Here is a 21397-nt window from a genome sequence, read left to right as displayed (position 1 = left end):
TTACTCCTTTGGCCAGCTCAGCTGGCAAGGGCTGGTATCATCAGATGCTATGACTCTCTAAAATGATCTAATGCCAGATAACCCTAGACAGGCAAAGAAGAGACAAATTTAATACTGCTTTAGTTAGGAAATATTAATTAAAACAGTGATCTACGGTGATCCAGTGATGTCTGGATTGTTACAATTGAATATAATGATAATTACCCCATTGATCCCTGAGTTGTTTTGCTGCATCTGTTCTTCCACATGGATTACTGTGTCTGGAAACTCATTTCGTGTCTGTGCGTTATAGAATATAGCTCCTAAAGCACATAAGGATCTATCACTGGGAAGTAAAATATATGAATTATAACAGTGCATACATTGGAATCACTCTACTATAATGTGCCAGACAACAACAACATAGATTTACATTATGGTTAAACATATTTTGGGAAAAAGCTTTCCAAGAAATACTTACAAATTGATTCAGCGGTAATGATACTTTTCTTTCCTAATTTCTGGATTAGTTTCTTCAAAGCTCTGCATAACAATGGTTTATTAAATTCTGGTATGATGAGACAGCTACCCTGCAATATTGAATTTAGTTTAACCACAGGCTTATGGTAGTGCAAGATGAATTAGTCAATCTAAATTGCTTGAATACAGACTCTGTTGTCACAGAACACAAACTGTGGTCCAACAGGTATGTTGGTGTTACTATTTAAAAGGCACCATGAGCAGCAAACTTCAAGCCTCGTAATTACTTTAAGGCAAATAAAACCCTGTTTCTGAAATAGAAAGCAGTAACTAGCATCAGCTCTCTACTGAGGCTGGAAATCTAAAACAATGACTATACTGGTATTATAGCTTGGGATTCAAAGAAAAAGGAATATCTGTAGTTTTGCTAGTCAAATACACAAATCTGATGTTAGCTCAGTTATCACAAATCAAGTTTCACTACTTGCTCTGAAAAGACATACTCTGTTGGGAAGAATAATAATACTTTCAAGCAAAGTTTGCAAGTTGGGCCCAGGAGAAGGAATTAAAAATAGCTAGATAAGACTGATGACAGAAGTTAAGTTTCAAACAAAACAACTGGAGAGGCCAGTCTGACTCATCAGCAAAGATAACTGGAAATGGGAGCTTAAAAGGCCACACTTGTTCTCACACAATTCCAAGACATCCTAGTAACTCAATCTGAACATCATGAAAGCTAAACAGATATACAGATAGTTTTAATCTTAACTGAAGAAGTTCAATAAGCTACTCAAACTGAAAATGTAAATTAAAAATCTGGAATTGACATTCTGGACAACATTCAAACGAGTACCTCTCAGGCCACGAAAATAACAGGCGCTCACAGCATCTCTCTGAGCAGTAAGATGAGCCATGCAGCTGCTGAAGAGCTCATGTGATTTTGGGGATTTTTGTTTTGTTGATTTGTGTGTGATGTATCGCCAAAGTCCAGCTAAGTGATACTCTAATAAGTGTCTTCTTTAATTAGCTAGGATAGCAAGGGAAGTCCAGATGTCACAGAACTCACATTGCAACAGTCTACTATACATACACAGAATATGTCTACAGAAAGGTGTAGAGGGATAGCAACAAATATAAGTGCAGGATTTAATGTGTACCCAGCTACTTGTTTCTTTGGTAGGAAGGGTAGGAATTGCTCTGTATCTTCTATTTAACTCTTAAAGAAATCAAGTTATCTTTTGAGTGGAAAATACCTAACATTTAACGGCTTCAACAAATTCTCTTTGACATTAAATCCTATTTTCTCAAAAGGCATTCTATTCTTTCTGCTTACAGTCCTTTTCTGAGTACCTCTATAAAGGAGACAGAAATACCAAACTGGGATTAAATACGTACTACCACCTAAACTGCTGTATTTGGTACAGTTTAATATCCACTGCCAAAAGGCAAATGCTTGAAAAGGGAGTGAAAGAAACAGGAGTGAAAGTATTTCTCTGGTGTATTTTTCCAGCCTCTCTTGGGCAACAGATCAGGAAAGCTCCAAGCTGAGTAACTGTTTCTCAACCCTGTGGTTAATAAGTCAAGTCAGAGATAGAACTCTTCCACAGTGCTGTCTAATCCTTCTTTATGAGTATTTTTATAAACTATTGGCCTCTTCTGGTGACTAATTTTACATTTTAAGAATGCATCTTCAGCAAAAGGTGGGACGTTCTATTCTGGTAGGCTCTTTTTCCAAAGTGAAGAGTTTTCAGTCAACATAAATGACATCATCTTATTCTGACTCTTTTGTATCCATTCTAACCCTGTGTATATATTTCTATTATAAAGCATCTGTGCTGTGTTCAAATCATACCATATGGATTAATTCTATGATAGCATAAGGTGTTTCATTCCTTGCAATCAGCAATATCCTGAGTGTGCTGTCTTATTCGTCAATGGATTCACTGTTAAATATGGTTAAAACTGTTGTTTCTCCAGGGCACGTCTGTCCCTTCACAGTGAATCTCTCATAGTGTCACAAGGTCTTTTCTTATGCTCCATGTAGCCAAGCAAAATTTGATCATGGTGGATGATTTTGTGGTATCACAAAGCTTGTCATTAATCTCACTGCTCCTCTCCATTTTCAGGTCACTTTTAAGTCAGCTGGTCACCATGGGCCTCACCAAAGATTGTTGTAGAGACCCACTGCTAACAGAGGAACCTGATGATCTGTCCCTACATTTCATTTCTGATCCCTTACTCCATCACTTTGGCAGGTTATCTTGAATTTTTAGAGTAAAAAACTTCTTGAAACCTCCAGTATGTTGTGCTGACCTTAGACCGAAGAAAGCCCAAATATATATATCAGCATGTTGTGATTACACAGGTGTTTTTGTGTTGTTTTGGTTTTTTTAAGACAAATCACAGCTCAGGCAAAGAGAGCTAAAACGTGTCTTTCTTCCCCTATATTCTTTTCACCCATCATACTTTTCCAATAGGGTTCTCAAAACCACTGCTGTAGCAAGACTAAACCTCCCTGGAGACAGCATATAGTGTTAGCTACCAGTTTCTAAAGATTCAGGTTAAAATCTTCTGGTCATTGCACAGGTGAGAACAAAGACTTCCTCTTTCAGTACCTTCCATCAAGGTCTTATATTCCATGGTTTCAGTCCAAAAAAACCTTCAAAACTAACAAAATCCAAAACACACCACACCACCACTAAAAACCCTAAACACTAAAAACCCTAAACACTAAAAACTATGATATAAAATCTTCAACTAAAGCAAAAGAGAATCATATCTTCCAGAGCAAATCTTCATTACCCTAAACCTGAGCTTGTGTCATGTAAACTGCTGTGTCCCAGACGATGCCCTAATGAAGAGCATGGTGTCTAATTCTCAATGCAAGCTAATATGCAGCTGTAACCACATGAACAGATCCTTGGTGTAATTTTGTTGATTTTACAACAGAATTGTCATATTCTCAACAGGACTTCTCCACTTCTGTAGGATATGATACAATTTTCATTGACTCAGCAGCAGCTCTTACAGTGACTTCCAGTCTGGGACACATCTTTATTTCCAATCCAAGTGAAAAAAAATGTTTTCTCAGAAATAAAGTAGATCACAAGATAGAGCAATTACTTCAAAAAATATTAGACAACACACTTTTTCACAGGATACACACACCATACAGCTTCAATTTGTTACTTTCAATATTCACAGTACAATACTTTTGAAAAATTATCTATTTAAGTGCAGCTGTCAAGTGCCAGTTTATTTTGTTCAACAGAAAAATTTATAAGATACCAAATGCCAGCTGAGTTGCCCTTTCTGTGTTCAGACTTGCTCAACCAGTTGTGCACTACATCAGTGCTGAAAGATATTTCTCGGAAAGCTTGAAGCATCATAGTTTTAATCTGTTCCAACTGAAGCTCAGTATCAAAGAATAAATGCAAAGTTCCCATGCTCTAGATCTGCAGGATAAGACACTGATCAGACAGCGTGTATAATGAAGATGCCAAAAATGCCCTTTGTGTTTGAGATATCCATGTTGTATGGTAAGACTTCCCTATTCAGATTGTCCTGAATGTTTACAGTAATTTAAATTTGTGGAGAAGGAACAGTGAGGAGACCAGTTGGCTTGATCTTGTTGATTCCTCCATCTAGGATGCAGACCCTTGGGTACTTGTTTTTCACTAGATGAGCTGCAAACTGAAACAGAAATATCATTAGGCACACTGCATCCTTAAATCAAAATAACTTTGTGTTAAGAAAGAAAAGTTAAACAACAGAAAAAATTTTCAGACCCTAGAAGTTCTTTCTTTGTACCAGATAGTCCAACACAGGAACGCAGGCCTGTCTATTGAAACAGCTGGGATTAATTTGGTGGTCATCACAGTGTCACACTGATAACCCTGAACTTTATTTATCTCTGCTAAGGCAGGATTTTTCCTCATTCTAACAGGATGATTTAATCTCAGACTAATCAGTGGAAACCCACTTAAAGCACGAAATAATAGATTTTTTTTCTCTGTATTGATCTAACTCCCAGCTGTTTTGTGTAGGTTCCCAAGTGAATAAGCATCACAGTTTGATTCTATTTGCTTACCTGTCAACTTTGTCCAACATGACTTGATTTCACGGGTGTCAGATATGGATTTGGGGTCTAGCAACTATACTCTCCCCTCTGCAACCCACCCCCCTACCCCTATCTGCTCAGAGGCAGGTTACATAGTGCAAACACACACATGCACCCCCCATTCCATGAAAGCCTCTCTCCTCAATTGATTCATTCCATAAATCAAAAGCAGGAGTTGTCAGTTTCCATGTAGCAAGTTTATGAAAGGAACAGTATTTTCTACATCAAAATCATAATTATTTAAAAAAACCAAAATAACAAATATCATGTATCAAAATACAAAAATCCAAAACTAAAGGAACAACATTTTATGTATGACAGGTCAAACTTGCCATTTAAATACTGACTGCAATACATTAAAAGCAAGCCATCAATTAATGTAAGAGAAACTACAATAGTTTTACCTTTTTCCCAAAAGCTGTGAGAAAGACTGCCCTGCCACCCCAGTCTTTCAGATTGTGGCTTTATCCTTGACTGACACATTTGTAAAATCACCCAGTGCTAAGGAAGACCTAAAGCAATTTCAATAATCTCTTTTCATATAATTGTGGGCTAGTCAGTGCAGGATTCATAGGATCAAATGAAAAAAATTCTTACAGTCAGACAATTAAAACAGCTAATAGCAAAGTTAGGCACATGTGGATGCCAGTTTTCATGAGAAAAATAAATGCCATGCTTCTAGAGAGGTTCTTGGATGCAGGGATGGTGTAATATACACAGAGGCATTGCTAGGAGAGTCCAACTATGTCTCACTATAATCACAGTCCATAAAAATGTGGTTTATAGTAAAAGAGACAAAGATTTTTATCTTTGTCAAAAATAACACTCAGCGGTGCATATCAAGCACTACAAAAATTGTATATATTCCTAGTGAATATATACAACAGTGAATTTCACATATTTCTAGTGAAATACTCCTACCAGACATCTCTACTTCATATGTACAGCTCTGTCACCTCACAGTGCTCTCCACCTGTGACTAATGAACAGTAGTCTATCTTGGACACCAATGCTGCTCATAGCTGGCAGAAATGAAAAAAATACAACAAAAATTCAGACTGACAGGAAGCAGTAGGTTTTGGTTCCTCTCTCTACTGATAATTTTACACTTCCAATAATAAAGTGTAAAACTCTGTTTCATGTTTTTTGATGTCCTAGCCATAATATAACCACTATTTCATGTAATCTGAAAAGAAAATATGCAAACAAATGCTATGTATTTATGGTTTGAGGATTAAGGCCTGTATCCCACTGTATTTTAGAACTGCTTTAGAAAACTATGTATGGCTGGAAATAAATTTTCCTCACTGTATATGACAAGAGGTTCCTTTATAACCTTATGGTGAAGAATCTCTCACTTCTTGCAGGGCCTCTGTGAAACAAGCACTGCAGAATCTGTGGCTATTGGCCAATGACAGGCAGAAAGCACAAAGAAGTGCTTTTTAAAATTATTATTCTAAGTTGTCACAGAACTGTTTGCAGTTGTTTACATAGCTTTGGTGAGAAAGGCTGCAAATACAGCTTGAAATACTGCATCTGAATGTCCAGCCAGGGCAAATCCACTGAGCGGAGAATGTACTACTATTGGTACTTCACTTCTGTGGGAACTGTTTGCAAGTCAGGGACCCAGAGGTATATATATTGCCATAGGTTGAGAGCTGCCATCTCTCTGCCAAACTCCAAATACCAGCCTCTAAGAGCTTTGCACATAGACCTGTCTCCACACTGCAAAGAAGAAAAGAGTCAAAGGTTTAAGTCACAGGATTTGATCTGATTAAAGACATTCCTACTTTTACCTTCTGCGTTCCCAAATTGTGTCATGAAAGAAGAAACAGTAACCTCTGGTAAAGAGTAGACTTAGAAGTAGTCACTAACAGGCACTGCAGCCTTCCTAATTAATGCTTTGACTTTTTACAGTTCTGTTCCTCAGTAAATGTTTGTGCCTTTGTCTCCCAGACAGAGGAGTCCGTCTGTTACAGAAGGGAGTGGGAATGTTATCACCATGTTTCTGAAATGTTCCAACACCACCTGGCATCTGTCCCTGCCAAAATACACTGTATGAAGCTAGTATTTTCAAAAAACATGTTATTTGTGGCATGTACACTGATGGAGGGGCATGAGAGGAAGGACTATTTGAAATAATTACATAAACCTCCTCCCCAATGTGACCTTCATTTATGTTCAGATATCAGTAACTTAAATCCAAGAAATTAAGACAGACAAAAAAAAAGTTTCCTAAAAAGTTGAAAAAAAAAATCAGTGATCCAAAGAGAGCAAAATTTCATGCACCAAAAAAAGCCCAGAGTGCTTTTCTGAACTAATGCCACTGACTTTCTACAGCAGACGTGGGCTCTGTTTTCTTCATAAGTGCTACCATAAACTATGAATGATAACTTTAATAACAGACACCTGAATATGTAATTTGTAGTCCACTAAACAATCTAGCTTACAGAGGTACTCATGACAGAAGATAACTTTGTGGGGAAATAAGCAAATGGGCTACGTTACCCTTTGTAACCTGTAAACCACCTCAATTTTAGAGAGATTTATTTAAATATATAAAAGCACTTGCACGATTAAATTTTCATCATACGTGCTGATTTTAATTAGAAATTAACCTCTATAATTTATAAGGTGATTATACTTTTTCCAATTTATCAAATGCTTCTGTTGACATTACTTCTGATATTTCTGTTTCTCCATACCACCAATGGATCACAGTCCTCTGTAAGGCTTCTGTTTTCATTTAGACTAAAAAACTACCTGGGGGAAACAGTTATCCTTATCTGAGGTACAGGATTAAAGGGGTGCTACTAGACTTCAAGCTTTTTACTTTCTGGCTCACATGGCCTTTCCTCAAAATGTACTTCCCAAGCAAGTTCAGTTACTATGTTTTACTGGCTTCACCTAGCATTTAAATTGAACTTCCCCTTGCTACTTTCAAGGAAAATACTACACATGAAAAGGACTAATATGTGAGCAACTTTTTAATCACTACTTTGTGATGGCTTTGGTGAAGACTTTGGGACCATTGTTTCTGTATTAAGTATTAATCAACAGAACATAAACCACCCTCCTCAGTGAGTATAACTGAGCCAGAAAACTGTAATTTGCATTTGAAAGCAGTCAGCTAAGACTCTCTCATACAGATACAAGAAGTCAGGTTTTCAAAGACAGAAAATATCACAGCAAATCCAAATAATAATTCGGGCAAATGTTGAACATTTTACCCTGCAATGGTGTTGCTATCAGTACAAACAACATAACAGCATTAAGGTTCTTGATGGTACTTAAAAGGAACAATAATCTGCATTTTTGAGCATTTATCAAAATGTTTTTACTACCCTATTCCAAGCAGTGAAATCACAGCTTTCAAGTGTGCTGAACATATTACACCAGGCATGCCACATTTTTAGGCTATCTACAGTGAAGTGCCTAATAGCACAACAGCTTGAGCAGCACCATTCCCATCACCCTCCAGGCCAGCCATCAGGGTTGCTATGTATACATCATTCACTTTCATAGACATTCATGTGACAGGTTGTAATTAAAGGGCAAGTTGGGAGGGAAGGAGGAGTAACATACTGTACCAGAATAACAAAAAAGACTGCTGTGACAAGTATTACCAGAGTATAAATGTTAATATCTGATTCTGAAAGAGTCAGAAGAAAGAGTTACTTCAGCAACTGGAGGAAAAATATCAGCCAATTTTTTTATTACTAAGCCATTGCCACAAGGTTATTATTAATTTTTAATTTGTAAACACATGCTATGCAAACCTCTCAGGGACTGCAGTCCATTTTGCCAAATAATTTCAATCATGAGTCAAGACCAATATGAATGCACATCATAGCCAATGTGATTGGTCTACAGCTTTTTAAACACTTTTCATATGCCACAAAGCAGACCCAGCACACAAGATTATTTTCAGTCACCTACTTGTTATATTAAAGGGTTCCAGATATATGAAATGGCACTTTAATGCCAAGGAAACTATAGCCTCCCATATCAACACAACAGTGCCCGGTTAATGGTTACAGTTAGCATATACTGAATGAAGTGCAAAGCACAACTTTGGGCAAACACAAACTATGTGGCGGAAAAGAAAAAGCACAGAACTTGATGCTCAATCAAGATCAAGGAAAAGTTCTTTAAGATCTGGCTGAAAAAGAGGACTTTCCATTCCATCAGTACAAAAATACAGCAGTAACTTAAAAGGACTTACATGCAAAGACTTGAAAATATGCCTACACAAACAGGTATTTAATAGTTGGTTTCAGAATAAATTTTCCTGAGAATCAAAGTAAGAGTAAACACTTAAATTTCTCCAACTAATAAATTTTAAACACTTGCACTTTTAATTTTCCACTTAGAAATTACATATATATACAATTTCATATATAAAATTATTATTACTAAAATAATAGGAATTGAAAATTGTATTATTAAAATAATATTCTTAATATTAAAATACCATATAGATGAAATTCAAGAGCAAGCACTTGAAAATGAAAACGTAATTGAAGAGATTTAGCTTTTGTAACACAGCTAATTTATAAACGACAAAAATACATTCAGTGCACCCAATACAGTTGAATGGAGTGTAAAATTAAAAATCAGAATGGAAACATTATCCTTTTGATTCAACAGAAAATAAAAAGCTGTTAGTGAGTGAACAGAAATATGTATTTTTAGAAAGATGCATAACAGCTGGATTGAATATAAAAAGGAAAGCATGAGTGTCTTTCTGAAATATTCTAACCACCCCCTCCAAGTCCAAAGATTGCCCTAGATGTTGAAAAATATTCAAAGAGATACTTGATAATTAAAATCCTTTCTTTGCAATTTGCAGTACTTTTTAACACTGTGCCAACTGCCAGTTTTATCCCATTTCTTCTTAAACTCCAGGATAAAAGTCTTTGGACCTCTCACACAACAGACACATTCACTCCTGTAGCAGTCAGTCAATCCTTTTCAAAAGCTGATTTAGTTTGATGAAAAGCAAAACAGCACTGCCCCAGTATCCAGAATGGATGCTGGAATTGTCAAATTCACCAATACCATTCTGGCTGGTAACATCCTTAACGCAAGTCTCCTCAACCTGTAACACACATTTATTAGTTCTTTATTAGCTCTGTTTCAGTTATCACTATTTCAGATTCTCTGAAATGGAATATCAGGAAATATAAAACACTGTTTCAAGAGCTGAGAAACAGACCCAGAAAGTGATAATTCTATTCTATAATGCAGCAGCCCTGAGTGATCTAATCCATGCAGGTTCATGCAAGGACAAGGGTCCTCTTCCAGAGGTGCCACCCACAAAGACAGTGTAACCACAGCCAAGACTGACAGGCCTAAAGGAAACTCTGGAGCCTGACAGCACCCCTCCAGGATTCAAGTTCACCGTCCCCCATCTTCCCTGTCCTTACCTATCTCCCAGATGACAGAGAAGAGCTGAAATTCTGCTTGCCAGCATTACTCAGAAGTCAGACATATTTTGATAGGTAAAGCTGAGGGCTCCACCACTCCTTATCTCAGAAACATCCAAATCTCTGAGTAGTAAGGCATACACATGGGCCAAACAATGTCTACATTGAACAAGCAACTAAAACTTCCAATAAATGTAACCGTTGGTCTCAGTAAAGATTAAAAAAAGACAACCTATTTGGAGTTATAGAAATAGCCTGCTTTCCTTGGCACCTACTTCAGAAGAGGAAAAGGAACACTCAAATTCTGCTTCTTAGCCTCCATCTTTCCTTTTCCCATTTTATTCTTTCATACCTCACTGGAAAGGAGGAATATTTAATTAATCTCTGCAGTACCTGATACATTCAGTGCAAACTAACCAAAGCCACTGACAGGAGTAGAATTACAACTGTGCACAACTCCTGGATGGCAGCCCAAGTATCTTTCCTGGGCTGTGAGAAGAGCAATGAACTGGCAACAGCAGCTGGGCTACTTTCTCTTGATGAAGGAAAACATTCATATATATTATAATAATAAAAAGGACTGAATAAAATAACCCTGACTTTACAGAATAAAATAATGAAGACTTAACCATGTCTTAGGTAGAGTTACAACCAATAGGATTATTGTTGATTAACTAAGCCTTTCATCTCTTCAAAATACAAGTTTAATATTTTCCTCAGTAGGCAAAGAGGAGCCTGATGATTCAGTAGGCTCTGAGTCTGAATGCAGAAGGGAGGGTGATGACTTAACAAAACAAACATGAAAAAGAGGCATTCTGGGAATCATAAGGAGATCCCTTATGATCCATCCTTGCAAATAGAAAATATCTTCCCTGTTTATGCCACTTGTTCAATCACTTTTCTACAGAGAGTATTTACAAGACAATGTAGAATCTGAAAGATACCTAGTAGAATAATCTCAAGAGGTTTATTGCCTAATTTCTATTTAGTTTCACTCCATAAGTTTCATTAGGTCCTTCTAACTAAATGTGTCTGATTTGAGAAGTATGAATGTACCTGCCCTTTGGTAGGTTTGCAACACCTTATCTTCAGATCACCCTACAAAGTTTCTTGGATATCCATTTGTATTTTTTTAAGACAAGTCTATAACAAGAAACTAGCCTCAGTATACATGGGCTACGTTCTGTGCAAGGTCTTCTTATAAAGCCTGAGGAAGACAACAACATCACACAAATTCAGTGGTAACTGGGCACTTTAACCTATGTGTCTTGGTCTTCATATAAAAAGAAATACATTTTTGATAGTGTGCTTACTTTCACATAGAATTTTTTTTCAGGCTAGGAATACATTATAAAAAAGAATCTTGAATTTGACCCTCTTCCTCTTGCCTTGAAAAGAGGCAGAAAAATCTCATGGAAAATTGATACTGCTTGTCTTTGCTTTATGGGTAGTTAATATATTTAATCTATTAACTACTGTGATAAAGTAAGAATGACTACTTTGCTTCAGTAACTTGTAGAAATTACCTCATGATTTTATCTCAGGTAAGGTATTTCTTCTGTTCTAATTTCAGTCAACATTGTGGTATCAAAGACAAAAAGTTGGAAAGAGAAACAGATAATGGCTTAGTACCTAATGGGAAAGGGGAATTTAATTCACTTAAAAGATGCTGCCACTTAACATATTTAAAAATAAAAAATCAGAATAGAATTTGGTTGATTAACTCCAGCACAATGCCTTTTATGTAGATGGTCCCTGCTGTTTTCAGAGACAAAAGAAGTATCTGCTCTGTTAACAAGTGCCCAAAATCCCCTAGAAGAAGAAAGGCTGGCACAAAGTGAGAACAAGCTTAAAGGACAGAATATTCTGCAGAGAAGTGTGAGCCAAGCACCACCACATGACGCCCAGTACAAGCTCATCTTTACAATATCTTTATGCTGGTAATGGTGCATGCAGTAAAGGCTCTTGTATGTCAGCCAATCTATTAATCTTTTAGGGTGAATAAGTTAAGTGGTTTAACAAGCAGGATTACCCTGTTTAAATTCTGTCCTAAGGAAGTGTTAAACCAGAGCCAGAGCTATACTGAAGGTCTGTGGCACTGCTGGCTTCCTTTGCTTCCTACTGGAACAGTGATGTAGTAAAGTTTTCATTTTTCTCTCTAGCCTAACAAGTTCAAGACAGCATTTTATTTCCATTTTACATGTTTCATCATCTGGCACCAAAGCTAATGCAAAAGATAGAAACAGAAGTATAAAAAGGGGGAAAAAGGCTTTTTTTTTTTTTTTTTTACACATCTGTTCAGTACACTCAGCATTTTAAATGTTTTTTAATTTTTTTTAAATGATGCCAAGTAGGCTACTACTAACACAAAACACAACTGAAAGCTTCAACCTTCTAGGTACAAATAGCCCCATAAATAGTAAGTGTTTTTTCACACTTACCCCACCTCTGGGGCTGGTTTTATATGTTCTCTAAGGGTGTGATAGAGGGGGCAAGTCCCTACGAGTATATAGGCTCCAGTATTTGATTAATCTGTGGTCAAACTAGTCAATCCAGTATTTTGTTGCTATTTAAAATCTACACCCTTTAGTTAGACTTTCAAGAACTCTAAAAGCAAATCAAAAGGCAAAGCAGCATTTCTCTTTTATGGAAATATTGACAATTCCAGGTAAGCCAGGTAAACACTGCCTCAGTTGCAGAAAGTCTGGGTTTAAGGAAAAGGCAACACCCTCTCATGTGCCTGAAGTAGTTGCCCTTACTAAGCACACTACAAGTTTTCTTTAGCTGCACTGGTAAAAGCAACAATCAATTTCATATAACGAAATATTTAACAAATCTAAGTTTGCCTAAGTGTCACTATGTGACAGGAGAAAATTTTCTTCTTAGCTATAGTATAACCCACATCCCACCTTGTAAAGCCTCTGTCCTTGCCTTCCCTCAGACACTTGGTTCAGGTTGTTTCTTCATTCTGTTTTAGACAGAATACTTAGTGTTCCTTTGTTTCAGATAAAACATTTATGAGCGGTCCTGGAAAGCAACTCACTGAAAATTACTTATTGGCATGTGAGATATCTCCCATAAATATACCACAGCACTTCCTTTTCCTTGTTCCTATTCCTCAGGAGGTCAGTAAGTGGTTAGGCTCTTGCTGAGAAAGCAGGATGTTTAGTGATTTAAATTGTAGTTGTTGAAAGAAGCTGCATAACTCACCATCAAATGCGTAAAGCATCATTGAAATAATCTCTATTTGAATCTCAGTATTTTATCTGTTTTGCATTTGTTCCTCTGAGGGGAGGATTTACGTAGTCAGCATTTAGGGAGCAACTGTGATTATTTAAGTTCATTAGTTTAACGGTGAAATATTTATCATGAACTTACTCAGATCTCATGCACATACCTAGATACTCACTGACTGAAAATATTTGAGATAATGCTGTACAGTTTCTTTCATGCTGTCTCTGCTACTATTTAAGAGACATGATACATATCACAAGTTAATTCTATAAATGATTAAGCACAGGTTAATTAAAGGGACTTCTCATGTTATGTGTATAAAAAACGTGTCATGCTGAAGCTTCTGCTGTCCATCACATTAAAACCTTTTAATGGTCCTTAACTGCATTAGATTCCATGCCCTTCTAGTAAATAGTTTTAAGAAACCGGTCAACTGAAGGTATACCGTATCTAAGAGCATGTCATTTACACACACACACACACACACACACACACACAAAAGAAAAAGACAACTTCCCTTCACCTGAGGAAATGAGAATGGCAAAAGAAATACTCCTACTTGTTATTCTGCTAATGCACAACACCATCAAATATTTAGCTATAAAAAGGCATGGGCAATTCTAAATGTTCTCCCTGTCTAGTTAAAGGCACTGACAGTTAACAGTATCATACAAAAGTTATCAGTAGAAAGCATTCTCATCTTTACTGAGCAAAACTGCATGAGCGAAAGGATTCTAAAGAGCTAATCAATAAATCTTTTTTTATGAGTAGGAACGTGAATTTTATCTTATTTCCTTTGGACATCATAACAAACCTGTCCACCCTCTGCCTACCTTGTGTGCTTCCTAACATCACTGAAAGCAAATGCAAGTCAGATTTGAAAACAATATCTTACTGATGTACATTAGAAGTGCTGATGTCATTTTTATAACATCCGAGAAGTAAGTATTTTAAACCCAAAAAGGGTAACGTTAAATAATTTCATTTCAAAGCATCAGCTTTCTCAGATGTTGGTCACTTGAAGAGAGATACGTCTTTGTCCAGAAGCAGAAATGAACAACAAAAAAATCACCCCAAATCCTATCATCATACCCAAAGTTACTACTCTGAATTATCCAGACATTAGGATGATTTATTTACTACTGCTTGTATTCATGCCATAGATGTATTTGTAAGTACAAACATTTATGCTACAGCAATATACTCACCGCAGCTGTGTTCTTCACTGCATTTCCTACAATCACCACAACTCTTCCTTTAAAGCTCTGGAGCGTGGCAGTTGCTGGACACTGGACAAGATCCCCTTCTGCAGTAAATGCTGATGCAAATGGGACATTGATGCTGCCAGAAATGTGGCCACGGTTGAAGCTTAGGAAGATCAGTTAAGGACATGTGAAAGGCAGAGAAAACTGTGGCACACGTATAGCTGTAGGATGAACCTGCTCTTCATCCTGGCTGTTGTGATACAACACTGTTGCTCTTTTGTGCTAGTGTATTTTGACAAACCTCATTTACACTCATATGGAGAAAACTTCTGACACTACACAGAAAAAAAAGACAGAATGAAGAGTTGTTTGCTTTGTAAAGGACACAGCACTACAGACACTCATTTGTTAAATAAAACACTTGGTGCTAAGGACCAAATATACACAGTATACATATTTTCATGGATTTTACTTTAAACCAACTCTGGTCTGATGAGCAGCTGGAGCACCTCTTCCAGAGGAGTATTATGCAAAACGAATGAAGTCCTTACAATGAGATCCAAAACTAAATAGGGATTATTGGAAAATCTTCTTAAACCTCCTGCCACCCCCTGAAAGGCCCCTAATATTTGATCCAAACTGAAATTCTAGTGTACATGCATGCATGTTCCCAGAGAACAAGTACTGGGTATATTATTTGCAGTTCCACTAACAGTGAGTGTGTATTGGGTATTGAAAAGCAAACAGCACACAAGTCACAACGGCTCTGAGATATGGTCAGTTCTGCTTCACTGTCAAAGGATAATTCAATCAGGTTTTATGAAAAATACTGAATGTGAAAGTCTCTTCAATAAAAAATAAGTTGGACCAGTACTATCTAGCTTTTTATGAATTTGAAAACTTGCCATGACTTTGACCAACTTCTGAATTACTTTCATACTCTGCACACATGCCTGGAACCCTCCCATTCCCTAACAGTAAACAGGAACAGCTTTGAAGAGGTGGGAAACAGCTAAGTACTGTGAAAATATACACAAGGTCAAATATCCAGACCAGTCACTCTTTATTACTGTACTTGAAGAAAGCTAGTTGAATTAATAATTAAATTCAGAATCCTTTTAAATAAAGGAGCTGAATTAAATCAAGGTAAGATTTAATTGACCTAGGTTAGTATCTGCATTCACTTCTTGTTATTTATGTAACAGTTTCAGCTTTATGATCATAAATATTATAGTGTGGCAAAATATGGCAATATAAAAGCATTTGAATGAACAGAAGACAATCATGTATTATTCCTTAACATTGTCAGTTTGTTTCTACTTTGAAGGGGAAAATTACAACTTTCCTTCACTGGTCAGTGCCAATCCTCTTTCCCCAATAACCACATCACACTCATTGCTACTAACCAGGGTAAAAGTTCTGACACAATAATAATTTGCACAGAAAATTACTTTGGACAGATCTAGTTGCTCATGCTTATGCCACTGAACATGCTGAACTGCTCAGAAAAACTTGACGTAATCTTTTAAAAGAGAAATAAATTTGATATCAACATTACTACCAAACTAGATAGATCCAAAATGCATTTGCTGTCATTCACATTCTCCCTAATCCTAAGCGACCATCTTAAACATTTCAATAGTAAGACAGTTAACAAAGAGGCTACGGTCTTTTGCTTACAGACTGAGAGACCATAAGTATGCAGCTGTAATTTTCATAACAGGAATGGAAGGCTGCCAGTATCTCTGCTAACCTGGTTAATGAAATGAGCCTTGGACAAATTGCTGGCCAACAGAGACACTACTTTGACTGTATCACCTTTTCAATAGAAAGGCTTCTGTTACAAAGCTGCCTATTGGGAAAAAGGGTTAGGAGCTTTTGGCCTTGCAACATGAGCTTCATCACAACACAATGCATTAGCTTTCAAACACATCACAGTATGAAATATGAAGCATGTTTGACACTTGTTGAAAGTCTTCTCATGCTTTTTTGAAATCACATTGAAAATAACGCGAAAGTGAAGGTTAGCATGACAGGCAAAGGTGGTGATGAAGACTGACAACAAAACTTAAGAAATGATCATATTTTTTAAGAACCTCACAGTGGTCTGTCACATTTTAAAAAAAACATGCCACAGTAACATAGAGACTGCCTGATCCTGTGGTACGGTTCTCTGAAATTTTCTGACAGTTTCCTTACTGTGAGAATGAATGGGACACTGAACAGAGTATTCCTGTGGTTTACCATTCAGAACTGCTGACAGATTAATAGCTTTCTATATACCATATTTCTTTTACAACTGACACACAAACCAATGCACTCAAGGGATAATTCTAATACCTACCAGGCCGCATTTTTAAAAATGACATTCCCTACTTCCTAGAACCAGGAAGATTTAAGACCACCCATTATTTAAATGACAGGGTGTTTTAGATGACCAGAAACTCCGACCAGAACAAAACAACAGCAGCAGTGATTACAGTGCATGGCTCAGGTTATGAAGATTTTCTCTCTCCAGTATGCCTCCTCATTCAAGATATATAAACGGAAAGTCTGATTAGAACTTTCTAGTATGTAAGACAGCCTCATGGAACCACTTACTTCATAGCAGTCAAAAATAACTGAAATTTTGAATCATCTCTGCTAGAGTAGAATAGGATTAGTACCACAGCAGAGTAGAACCTATTATCAAGGTATTAGGAAAACTGTAGAAACATTTAACCAAACACCTTGCATCTGATCTTGGTTATAAAATAAATAAATCCATTACTGTACACAAATAATAGCCTTTCAGTGCAGTAAATGGAGCTGAGGCATTTTTTTATTACTTGCTCTCTTTCTGCATTCTTTTACATGATTTCTAGGAATTAGGTTAAATAATTAATAACAGAATTATACATGTAGAAATAGAAACACTATTTACCTCAGTAACATCAAAGCTTTCTATATAGTAATAATAACCTTCTAGTTTTTAATCCTGGGCACTTTGCTTTTAAACTGGAGCCTAAAAGGTATTATCCCTTTGTCCTGATTTGAGCCAGTCAAACTGTGACACCCTTGATGAAGTAATAACTTATCAGAAAACACCCTGAATTTTCAGTTCCCTGAATAAAGAGGACCACATTTTCAACAATCTAGATCCAGGAGTAAAGCAGCTGCTGGAGTCCAGAAAATAAAGAGTCAAACTACTTAAGATACATGAATCTCTACTTAATTGTACTCCTCAACTGATGCATGAAACTAATGAATGCAAACAAAAAAAAATAATTACTTTTTTTGTGTTCCTTTGACCATTCTGTTTTATCTACATAGCAGATCACATCACATGTTCAAGTTTGGCATACAGTAAAATCATAATTCCTCAAAAATAACAGGTTTAATTTAGAATAGTCCAATTATATTATTCTGTTTACTATGTAAGAATAATTTCACTTTTATGCAGTAAAAATATTTAGTTTTCTGCCTCACCCTGCTTTGTCATAAATATTGCAAAATATTTAACAGAGAAAAATGTTAGTGGCAGTGTTTTTCTGTATATACAGTTACTTTTGAAGTGGTACTTTACCAAACTTGATTATAAAAAGGAGGTTGAAACATTTATTTAAATATTTACTACAAATTTTTGCACGAATATTTGCCTTGATCTCCTGTTCATTTAGTTGTCTAGACTTTACGCTTTTCTAACATGCATACAGTATGTCAATAGCATTTGTTAAGACTCTCAGATCTTTTCTAATGCTCAAGATGTTGGGAGCCTGTTCAATCTCTTTCACTGAAGATCTTTAAGAACAAGCCAGACATACGTAAAAGGAATTATTCTCCTTTCTCAAAGCAAAAGGCTGAGAGAGGATGTTTAGTCTAGAGAAGACTGAGGGGATCTTACTAATTTATATAAATATCTGAAGGGTGGGTGTCAAGAAGGAGGGGCCAAGCACTTCTCAGTCATGCCCTCTGATAAGACTAAGGGCAATGGATGAAAGCTAGAGCACAGGAAGTTCCACCTCAACATGAGGAAAAACTTCTTTACTGTAAGAGTTACAGAGCACTGGAACAGACTGCCCAGGGAGGTCGTGGAGTCTCCTTCTCTGGAGACTTCAAAGACCCATCTGAATGTGTTTCTGTGTGACCTGCCCTAAATTCTATGGTGGTCCTGCTCTGTCAGGGGGATTGGACTCGATCTCCAGATGTCCCTTCCAACCCCTACAATTCTGTAAAATGTTTAACTAAAATTATTTATTCTTTTGTTATTTTTCTATTGAGTATTGTTTGCAAATTAAGAATGAAGAATGGTAATGGTTTTAAACTGAAAGAGGGTAGATTTAGATTAGACATCAGGAAGAAATTCTTCATCATGAGGGTAATAAGGTGCTGGAATAGGTTGCTTAGGAAGATTGTTAATGACCCCTCCCTGGAGGTGTTTTAGGCCAGGCTGGATGAGGCTTTGTGCAGCCTAGTCTAGTGTGAGGTGCCCCTGTTCATGGCAGGGATGTTGGAACATTATGATCTTTAAGGTTCCTTACAACCTTAACCATTCTATGATTCCATTAATTATACCTTGTAACACAGCAAGCTAAGAGCACATCTGCTGCAAAAACATCCACATCACCTTTGGTATTATGAAAGGGACAATACTTAAAAAGATGATACCAAACAATAACAGGTATAACCCCAAATGTTCAGTATAAGGTTAAGAGTTACCTCTAATAAAATATTGTCATTATTCCCACTTACTGATGGATCTTGATGAAGATCTGCATTCCTGGCAAAGCACATCTATAAAGCACTCCCCCTTCCAAAACCCAAATAAACCCAGCCCCGTAACTACACTACTTCAGAAAAACAATCTAGAAATACGCCACACGTAAAGACTATATATTTGAAAAAGAACAAATAAGTAAGGTCGAGACCGAGTAGCAACCCTGACAAAAATTTATAGATTCAAGACACTTTAAGACTTGTCTGATTATATGCTAACTAGAGGATGTAAATTAGGGTGGCCTCATGGCTGCATTACATGACAATAACAAGAGGGCATTCAACAGGAATTGATATTCCACTGAAGGACTGGCAAAGCATGTGAGCTATCAGTGCTTCTCTGGCTCCTTTAACTTCTGCTTAATTGGAATATTGGTCATATTAAATGGTAAAGGTCTGCTGACAACAACTGTCACCAAAAAAAGTAGCATTAAACCATTTGTGCTACTGGTACAATGTGTTTTCAGTAGACCTACAGCTTAAAATGTGAAGGCAAAAATATATTTGTCCTCTGCCAAATAGGTCTCTCCATAACAAAAAAATTTGCCTTTGGTCCTTCCACTGTACCTCTACCGCATACCTTTCCATTATCTACTGTTTTAACATCTCACTGCCTGCAGACAGTGAGGAAGTAATTGATACAAACGTGATTTTAAAGGATACTCTTCACTGTTACGGATGTCCACCACCAGCAGTTTGGGCTTGCTAGGCTTTGTTTTCTTTACAGGTGTTTTGGAATGACTAGGTCCTGTCAACTCACACAGATCAATCAGATCTTCTGCTGAAATTCGTGGCGACACCTCTGCCTTCAGGTCATCCAACTTGATGGCATCCCTGGACTTTAAAAGAATAAATTAATATTAGGAGATGATACAATTAGAGACATGGTGTTCTTTGAAACTTCTTATTTGACTATTTCAAAGTGTAACAATACAGACAGAAACATCTTTTCCTTATAAGTCTGATCTAGTCTGAGTTAAACAATCCATACAGAAAAGCTCCAGAGCAGTGCCAAATGCCTATCAGCCAATTATAGCCCTATTTTCTGTTGAAGTTACTAAAAAATGAAATGGTTTGACAATCTGTGCAAATTATTTTAGTTTGTGATTTGTTAACGAATTATTCACTGTGGCTGAGGGGGTCACAAACTCACAGAACATTTCTCAGCATCAGAAATTAAGTCAATTGGCTAGAAAGCACTCTCTGAAAGGAGAAGCTGAGAGGTCTCATGCTTGAAGTGGGAAAGAAGGGCAGCAATTGGAGATCTGTCACAGAAACTGCAGGGATGCCTCTGTAAGATACTGAGTTATCTTAAGACCAGATATTACGCCAGCTCAAAGACTAAACACAAATCTGGACACCAGAAATTTAAGAAATAGTCCTGTATTATAACCCAGAAAAAACGTTCCTTTGTTTTGGAGGATGGAGAAACTGGGCAACAGGACAGATGATGAAACAACACACACAACACCAAACACCTGGTAGTACTCCAGCAACTAGTTTGACAATGCTTAAATTATTTTTCATAAGAGAGCCTTCACTGTGAATTGTATAAAAAATATTCCTTAGCACTAGCATTTCTTCACTTTACATTCTTAAAAGCTCATGCATATCTAAATTAAGAAAAAAATTAACCCTCATTATTTTTGTGAATAACACAGAATGTGGAAATTACAGAATCACAGAATTATTTGGGCTGGAAGGGACCCTAAAGATGATCTAGTTCCAACCCCCCTGCCATGGGCAGGGACACCTCCCATTAGACCAGGTTGCTCAAAGCCCCATCCAACCTGGCCTTGAACACTTCCAGAGATGGGGCATCCAGTTTCCCTGGGGAAACCTATTTCAGTGTCTCATCACCCTCACAGTACAGAATTTCTTTCTAATACCTACTGTCTTTCAAATCCTGTATTTTCATTAATTATCAAGACATATAAATCTGTGAACATCAGCAGAAAAAAAGAAAATATAGGCACTGTAAGACAGCTGTGAAATGTTTGCAGCTATTTCACCACCTTCCCTCAGTGATCGTTTTACACTGGTGAAACTTAAATGCCAACACAACTATGCTTCCATCCAAAAGAATTAGTCTGACTTTTGCAAAATAAAGCATGAGGAAAAACTCCAGCTTGCTCAAGAGGGTCAAACTCAGATTCTTTACAAGCATTAGGCAAAAAGATCTGCAGCATTCTCTA

General features: G+C 36.9%; 1 protein-coding gene across 9 annotated transcripts in view; it reads right to left on the bottom strand.

Moving 5' to 3' along the window:
* Nucleotides 1-3385: 3385 nt before the first annotated feature.
* Nucleotides 3386-21397, bottom strand: part of TBCK (TBC1 domain containing kinase) — a 102942-nt gene continuing 84930 nt past the window's right edge. For 8 of the 9 annotated variants that reach the window (XM_051616651.1, XM_051616654.1, XM_051616650.1 and 5 more), the window contains 3 exons: nucleotides 19866-20041; nucleotides 14451-14610; nucleotides 3386-4152 (listed from right to left, as the gene is read on the bottom strand). In XM_051616651.1, coding sequence (XP_051472611.1) covers nucleotides 4042-4152; nucleotides 14451-14610; nucleotides 19866-20041 — 447 coding nt within the window. In that variant the 3' untranslated portion in view covers nucleotides 3386-4041. The remainder of the gene's footprint in view (nucleotides 4153-14450; nucleotides 14611-19865; nucleotides 20042-21397) is intronic. The other variant, XM_051616659.1, reaches the window with a different exon arrangement.

The sequence above is a fragment of the Apus apus genome, chromosome 4 (assembly GCF_020740795.1).
Source record: "Apus apus isolate bApuApu2 chromosome 4, bApuApu2.pri.cur, whole genome shotgun sequence".
In the NCBI taxonomy this organism is placed as follows: domain Eukaryota; kingdom Metazoa; phylum Chordata; class Aves; order Apodiformes; family Apodidae; genus Apus; species Apus apus.
Note: the sequence above shows the minus strand (reverse complement) of the source record. Positions and strands in the feature narration are given on the sequence as shown.